The sequence below is a fragment of the Magnolia sinica genome, chromosome 15 (assembly GCF_029962835.1).
Source record: "Magnolia sinica isolate HGM2019 chromosome 15, MsV1, whole genome shotgun sequence".
Lineage (NCBI taxonomy): Eukaryota > Viridiplantae > Streptophyta > Magnoliopsida > Magnoliales > Magnoliaceae > Magnolia > Magnolia sinica.
Genome location: NC_080587.1, coordinates 7439913 through 7448179, shown reverse-complemented (window position 1 = coordinate 7448179; position 8267 = coordinate 7439913). Strand labels below are relative to the sequence as shown.

Here is an 8267-nt window from a genome sequence, read left to right as displayed (position 1 = left end):
GATATAGCAATCCCATGGGTCTTAAACCAATCCACTGACACCACCATCATTACCTTAAAATCCATCCCATCCCTCCTAATCCCATGGGATTCGCCCGGCGAAACAGGCCCTTATATCATGGTAGACCCCACAGAGCCCATAACAAGACCAGGGGTAGCACCTAATCCATGCCCCCATTTTTTGACTCATCCCCTACAATGATCGAGAAAAAAGAATGGCCAGCATGGATAAGACATACAGCATGGTGAGGCCCAAAGAGCCACGGCGCTACTAGCAGTGTCAGCATGCAATCCGCGTCCTGCATTAAACCCAGACTGTCCCAATAGTAGGTCAAAATATCAATGGTCCACTATCACATTGCTGAATTTTTCAGTAATCCACTCAGTTTTCCACCACCAGTTTGAATAATGCCAGTGACACATTCTGCGTATCATCCAACTGTTGCGGTCTCCAAGCTGTGTCCATGTAGGACCCACCAAATGGGCAGTCCCACACCCCACATGGTTTCAAAGGTTTTAGTCTCTAAAAACCGTTCTAGAGTGACTTCTAACAACAAAATTCACATTATACTGAAAGGGCCTCTATAACAAACAGACCCCTGTAAAACCAGCCATTAAAATTAGAAATTCTCTCTCTCTCTCTCTCTCTAAAAGACTGCTCCCCGGGCAAGCTTTTGATGATATCCGAGTCACCTGAAACAAAGACATGCAGGAATCAATACAAATGGCTCCTCTTATTCATGGCTAACAAGATTTCATCAAATCAGAACTTGGACGCAACCTGATAAGACCATTGTTTGCCTGACATAACCACAAAAATAGCTTCTCTACACTAGAGAATGAGATCTGAACGTCACACAGAGATTTAGGGGTGAGAACCATACATCCCAGTCCACACCATATACCACATATGGGCCACAAACCAAAATCAAACAAGTACCGTGATGATCGTAAGCAAAACCAATGACCGTTCATTTTGTTCTAATCATCCAATTAACCTATTTTTGGGCCACAGGCCAGCACATGAGCAGCTCAGATATTGTACACATTTTCCATTAGAACTGGTGCCAAAAGGTATTAATTTCTCTACCCAAGGGGTCATTTCCTGTAAGTTGCAGTAGTTGCAAACAGACTTGAGTTTAACTCACTTGCAGGTAGTGTTTGGATTGGAAATTTTACCAGCGAGTTGTGAGCTGTGAGTTGTAAAAGCCCCATTTGAAAACATTTGAAAAAGAAGAGATTTCACTTTCCAGTGAGTGACGAATTCGGGCACTACGACCATCATGTTTTAAAAGATTGGCTATAAAGGAGAGTTGCAGCAGCAATGGATCTCCCATCCCATCTCAATGGAGAGAAGCCATTGAAGAAGTCTAGACAGGAGTGGTGTGTAATCTCCTCAGTTTCTCTCTTCCAGTGACAAAGAAGAGACATCGAAGAAGGGGTCCGGATGGGAGTTGCATGTAACCCCTATTACACACAGGCCATGTAACCCAAAGCTGTGGGGCCCACCGTGATGTACGTGTGACATCCAACTCCATGTCACACTCCATCCACAAGTTTTTCCAGATTATTTTAGGATGTGAGCCCAAAAATGAGGCAGATCTGGAAACCAGGCAAGCCACACCACAAGAAACAGTGGGGATTGAATGTCCACCATTTAAACGTTATTGGGACCTACAGATGTATGGGATGAGCCTGATCTTAGTTTTTTTTTTTTTGGAACACACGCACACACACCACCACACACTCAAGTAGTGGGATTTCACCACCTATGGGTACTCGAACCCTCAACCAGGTGTTGAAACTCCCGCGAGTCTACCACTGGAGCCTGATCTTAGTTATTTCCCTTCATCTTGGTAAGAATCACCATATGAATGGGTTAGATTAAATATAAAATATCATCATGAATCCCAGTAAAGTTTCAGTGGTTGGCGTTTCCCTCCCTACTGTTAAGAAATGGTGTGGCCCACTTGGGTCTTCAATCTGCATCATTTTTTGGGATCTCATTCTAACATGAGCTGGCAAAACTGATGAACAGAGTGGATTTAATGCAAACATTGCAGTGGATCCCATGAAGCTTTACGATGCTTGATACACAGGCACTCAGAAATTGCACATGTGGCATATATTAACTCAGATAAAACTGACTAGATTGAGCAGCCTACAGTTGCCAACTTAGATTCCCAAGATCAAATGATCCTAACCTCTGATTCGTCGACACTTGTGTGGAAATAGGAATGTTGAATTTTTATTTCCCCACTCTTTTAATCATCCAAGAACTACTGTCCACTAATCCAACAGTCAGATAATCAAATAAGCTAAATTTTCGTTTTATAATGCATCTATACTGGTTACCATAATTTGGCTGCTTGTTTGCCATGTGCAATTGCTAAGTAATTTCTAAATGCCCATGTATCACACATCACACCCTGCCAGATTGGCATTGTGAATCTGTAGGCCCACTTTTGTGGCCCCACCTGATGATTGGTAACCTAAGAATTGGCTCAGAGATTTATCTAGATGAGCTCAACGTAATGGCATATCGTATTATCAAGGTGTTTTATGTGATTAGAAAATTTTGTAGCGATTCCACCCTCTAAGCTCTATTTGGTGTAAATGGACACTTTCTTACCTGTAAACACTTTATAAAGGTTACCCAAACACTTCCAGTAAGTAATTTACCACTTACATCCAAACAGGCAGCATTTAAACAAGAAAGTTGTTCACAACTTGAAAAGTTGTGAGCATCCAAATGATCCCTTAAAGAAAAGAGAGATGCTATATTGGGATACAGGATCTCCAAACACCTTGATTTTTTTCAGATAATCGAAATACAGCGAGCTCTTGCCACATTGGGTTTTGCTTGTCATCTTTGGGGAGAAAGGTGCCAAAATCAAGAAACTTTGAACTTTTCCACTCTTGCAGCACTCTCCCTGCCGGGCCGACCAGCAAAATTGACATGAAGTGGAACCAGTGTTTCAAATGGCGCCCGTAGCATAGCGGTAGCATACGATACATAGCGTAGCGTGGCTGTAGCACTACGTAGCATCCTAAATAGCATAAATCCCCTGTAGCGTACACTACAGGGGTCGTAGCATACGCTACAGCTACATAGTGCATAGCATACGTAGCGTAACATACAATGTATTTTTTTTATTACTTTTTTCATGTTTTTTTTGTATCTAATTTGAGGAAAGTGATACTTGTATTGTGCTTGATACTTTTAACCTATGTGATTTTTATTTCTTTTCATAATTGTGACTTATGGTTTCAATTAGACATTATTAATTAAAGTGGTTTGCTTAGAAAATTGTTGATGTGATAATTATTTGATTTGGCTTATATATGTGGATTGGCTTTTGATAAATGATAACTAATAAATCATTTGAACATGCTTATAATTGATCAAATGAATCATCTTTTAGGCATTTTTATATTTTTCTTTTCCTTTTTTCCAATATTTATTATATTTGTCATATTTTTAAATTAAAAAATAGAAGTATCGTGTAGCTTACACTACACGCTATAGAGGGCTGAGTGCTACGCATCACGCTACTGCTATTTAAAACACTGACTGGGAACCCACACACTGATTCCTGATTATCTGAAAATCAAAATCACTGAAGATCCTGTGGCCAAACATAATCTTGATATTAACAACAGGATTATCATTACCCGGATCGATGATGCTGAGGCAGCACACCCGGAAATATTTGCCGCAAGCAGTGCCCAAATCCACATTATCTGATAAACAAAGAGAAGAACGCAGACCAAAATTCAAGCTCTGGGGCAGGAATAACTGAATGTTATACACATCATGTGTTATCTTTCTCATTTCCCAATGCAATATTGTGTATGAACTCACCATGTAATCCAAAAGGACATAGGCGTGTAGGGAAAACATTTTGCAAAGCCACTGGATGATGAAGCCTCGGTGGCTGCATTACTACAAGGCACACATGTAGAGCACCGATTATGCTACTTCTCATCCAATGCAACATTTAAAATACGGGTGCAACTGGGGCATGTTAGGTTGGGTTGAAGGTCAACCCAAGCCCAACCGGCAACCCCACCCAACCCAACCCAAGTTCTACACGGCTGCCCAATCTGAATTCCTATATACTTAACCCTAACCCGACCAACCGACCTAAAACATGTGATTATTACCAAGCTGCCCTGAATTTGCTTAACTTGAATCCAACCAGATTTCGTATCGGGTACGTGCTTCCCAACACTAAACCAATCTGAGGGCCCTGATAACATGACCCAACGGAATCTGAACTTGGGTCGAGTCAATAGGGTTCTGGTTGACCCGAACCCAAGTTGCAGCCCTAGTGTAAAAATGAAGGACTCCAAAGTTTTCTTGAACCCCAGACAAAATCTTAAAAACAGGAATTGAGGAAAGAACTGAACAGAACATATCGTGCAAAGTGACCAACCACATTACAAGAACATACTGAAAATTAGAAGAAATAGATGATCATTGCCCAGAGGGATATGTGCAAGACTGAAGTTCCCAATTTGTACAAGGGCCCATGGTTCAATGATCCCGAATACTGTTCCAGTGCGCATGACCATTGTTCACTCCCCAAGCATAGGGTTGTGATGTAGTAATAAACTCGGTAAGACCGAGGTCGAATCCACAGGGACTGATACCTGTACGTTATCTGAAACCAAGTAGAACTAGAACTAGACTAAGATGTGATCTAAACCAAATAGAATTTAAGAAATAATTGTGGAATAATTATCTAAAACTTTAAGGAATTCAGAGGAAGGAAACTAGGGATTCAGAGGATCCACTTGTAGAGATCAGGGAGATCTTATGCCTGCATCAAGGATTATGGAATTCAAACTGAACTTACTTGATTTGATTTTCAAGAGATGAAAGGTATATGAATCAGAATGGATTCTATCATCAAACCATGCCCAGGAGACAGAGCAAACAACAGAATTAAACTAATTACCAACCAATCATCAATGCATAAAAGTTAGGAAGGATACCGCCATTCGACCATGCCCATGGAACAATGATGAACAACAGGGCTTCCTGACTTCATAACATAAAAAAAAAAAGGAAAAAAAGGAAATATTCAAAGCCATTGCAGACCCATTGTAATTTCAGTCACAACAGACCATTAAAGACTAAAAACAGTCCTTTCATAATCATCAAAGAACAAATTCAGTTCATGCATTCACATTAAAAGCATAAAGTAGTCTCCCATCTCGCTACAGGCTTCACCTCTTAGCCCTAGCTAAGAGGTTTAGCCAACCATGATTAGGCTAAAATCCTTAGGGTTCATAAGGAAAGAGGAGAATAACAGCCCAGAAAAATAAGAAAAAGAAAAAGAAAATAAGGCAAAAACTTCCCTTTCCTCTTCCAGTCTTCTCGTTTACCCAAGCCAAGCTCTCTCACGTTCCAGCCGCCCTTTCCAATCCTCCACACGCTACCAGCAACTCTCTCTCCAGCCACGTCCAGCAGCCAAAAAAAAGAACTCCCCTGTTCCCGTGCTCTCTCTCTCCAGCCACGTCTAGCAGAAAGCCCAGCCCCCTCTTCTCGTTTTTTCCTTCCTTTTTAAAGATGAAAAGCTTCCTCCTAGTGCTGTGGAGTCCCACCAGAAATAGGTTGCGGAAACAGTCCTTCCGCAGCCAGGAACGCACGTCCCTGTTTTGGTGCAGCAACACTTAAAAACCGACTTGCGTCGGCTCGGAATTGTGGCGGAATGATGGCCCAGATTTCTGATTTGGCTTCATGAACGGGATCAGGACCCCCCTTGGCATCCTCTGGACGGATCAGATCATCAATCCGGTCATCCCCTTGATCGCTCAGTGGCCCACTGCGGCCGGTTTTTGTGGACGCAGAGTCTACACACGATCCTTCGCTGGGAAGATCGGTGGGCCCATGATCTGCATCAGTGGTGAAATCCAGTCCGTCCACTGGTCTCAGCTCGAAAAACCGTTTTGAGATGGGCGGTTTTGGATTGGGTTGATCGCGGCCCATTGAACTTTAAACCAGCCGTCCGTCTTCCGTTTGAACGATCGAAAATCGATCTCTGATGAATCTCGAATTTTTTCCACCTAGGCCATGGTAACATGGACCCTGGGAATATGATGAATGGTCCAGATTTGCCATCTGGAGAGCGAGTGGGGCCCACTGCTGAAAAATGGACGGACGCTGTCCGTCCGCTGTTGCTGCGAGAGAAGAAGACGGGTCAGCCCGTCTTTGACCGGGCTGACCGTCCGGTGCACGGCTGATTGCCATTGATGTTGTGCACATTCATCACAGGTGGGGCTCCACAGAGATATTAATGAGAATTCCGTTCCGTCCATCAGCTTTTTCACCTCATATAATAGGTTGAGAAAAACTTGAAGCATATCCAGATCTCAAGTGGGTGCAGAATCAACTGTTTATGGGCTGATCTGACAGTTGTGCCACTTCTAGAGGCACTGAACAGATGAAATTCGACGTGTACGATTAATTTATGGTCCTCAGGCCACGTATGGAGTTTCGAACTGATCAGATGGTAGGAACCCTATGATTTTGCATTCTGGACACTTTTCGGGCCACTTAAGCTCCAATTTCTTGATTTTCTGGAATCCCTGGCATGCACATCCGTCGATCTTCGTCTCCTGGGGTCCGTCGCTTGCCTTGGTGATTTCAGGCCGTTAAATCCATACTTTTAGTACCTTTTCCTAGTCCAGGCTTGTAAACATGCCCTGCAACACAAACATGATTAAATCAGCCATTAAACGGAATTCTGCTTGTAGATCCAAGTAATAACTGGGGTCTAATATGCAATATTTGACCCTCAACAACCATGGATGGACCATTGTCCCAAAATCTACTTAGTGCAACAATCCTAACCTTTCGAATTCTGGCAACAAATGGACAGTAAAGGAGATAAGTGTGGCAATAGTCTGTATTCTACTACAAAATGGCCCATGATTGTGGCTAGGATCTTCCAATCTGGGAGATTTTGTAGAATCAACCATCCCCAGTGATCCCAACAGACAAATGGTCTGGATCACTGGATCATAGGCACCAAATTTAAATTTTAAAAAAAAATGAGTATCCTGTACATTTTTTCAAATTCCTCAAAATTAAAAATAGCTAAAGATAAGATAATGCATGGAAAGAACCCAATTGAAGGATCAAGGAAAGTACTCACTCCCATTAAAGTGGTGAACTCCAACCTTCGCCAACATCGCATAGTACTCGATCTCAGATTTCCTAAGTGGAGAGCAGTTGTTCGCAATGATGATCAACTTTCCTATAGAAACAAATAATAATAATAATAATCATTTATCATTCAGATGCCAATTAAACAAACAACATTTCTGCTACATGCCAAATTAGTCTTCAACAGTTCAAATTGCTAAATTCAGCCAGTGACGCCATAGAAGCGTATGCATTGAGACACATAAGTATCAAAATGTATAATAATTATCAAATGGATAGTACCAGAACATATGTTCTGGGTGCTAATATAAGAATTAAAGGCCTATGTTCAATAGTATCTTCAATACATTACATTACAAATGCATGGTATCAGAATGCAACCTCAATGCATTCGGCCCCAAATAACTTTTACCGAATTCAATATCATACAAAGGTTGATAGTATCAAATTCAAAATGCACCATGTCAAGAATGTATCATGGTCAGTTTGTATGGTTAACTGATATGTTCAAAAGATAGTTTGGACCTTGATCAATGACGACCAGGGTATTGCGAACAATAATTACCGTTACTATATGGGCCATAACAGCCATTATGGCCAATTAAAAAAAATGTATCAGCCTCATAAAAGCCATTATGGGCTATATTCTTGCCGTTACAACCCCATAAGGTGTAACAGTTCCCACCAATACCATTACGTTAACAGCCATTACGTAGCCGTTTTTTAATACATCATAAAATCAGTAATTTGATCAGTTAAATTGAAGTTTGCAAACAAGGCTGATCGAATCTGGCCCAGTCTCTTGCTAGGATGACTGGGTTGGGGAAACGAGACTTGTCTTGACTCTGGATGAGACGCCCTAGTTTCATGTGTCCAGCGCAGTTGATGGCAAGCTTCGCCATAGTTACCGTAATCCTGATTTTGGGGCCTCCCTTCATCCTGGTGGGACATCGCAGATGAATGAATTGGATGGCATGTAAACACCACGATGAACCTCACACATAATGTAGAAGGTTTTAATGGTGACCATCCCTGTCCCGACCGTTCCATGTGGTGCGGACTGTATTGCCCACATGAGTTTGAATCAGCTT

General features: G+C 41.8%; 1 protein-coding gene across 1 annotated transcript; it reads right to left on the bottom strand.

Moving 5' to 3' along the window:
• Window positions 1-359: 359 nt before the first annotated feature.
• LOC131228137 (large ribosomal subunit protein eL30-like) lies at window positions 360-8078 on the bottom strand. Its single transcript, XM_058223968.1, has 4 exons — window positions 7952-8078; window positions 7166-7276; window positions 3675-3743; window positions 360-692 (listed from the first exon to the last, which is right to left on the bottom strand). Exons 1-4 carry the CDS (start codon window positions 8076-8078, stop codon window positions 565-567), a joined length of 435 nt encoding a protein of 144 aa, XP_058079951.1. The 3' UTR covers window positions 360-564.
• Between the last annotated feature and the right edge of the window lie 189 nt (window positions 8079-8267).

What these genes read in the sequence shown, in the direction of transcription:
- LOC131228137 (XM_058223968.1), bottom strand. Translation starts at nt 8,078, where the DNA reads ATGGCGAAGCTTGCCATCAACTGCGCTGGACACATGAAACTAGGGCGT. An exon ending in AGTTCACCACTTTAATGGGA is followed by an intron (nt 3,744 to 7,165) that starts GTGAGTACTTTC and finishes TTTGTTTATCAG; the next exon opens with ATAATGTGGATTTGGGCACT. An exon ending in CCTCAGCATCATCGATCCGG is followed by an intron (nt 693 to 3,674) that starts GTAATGATAATC and finishes TCTTTGTTTCAG; the next exon opens with GTGACTCGGATATCATCAAA.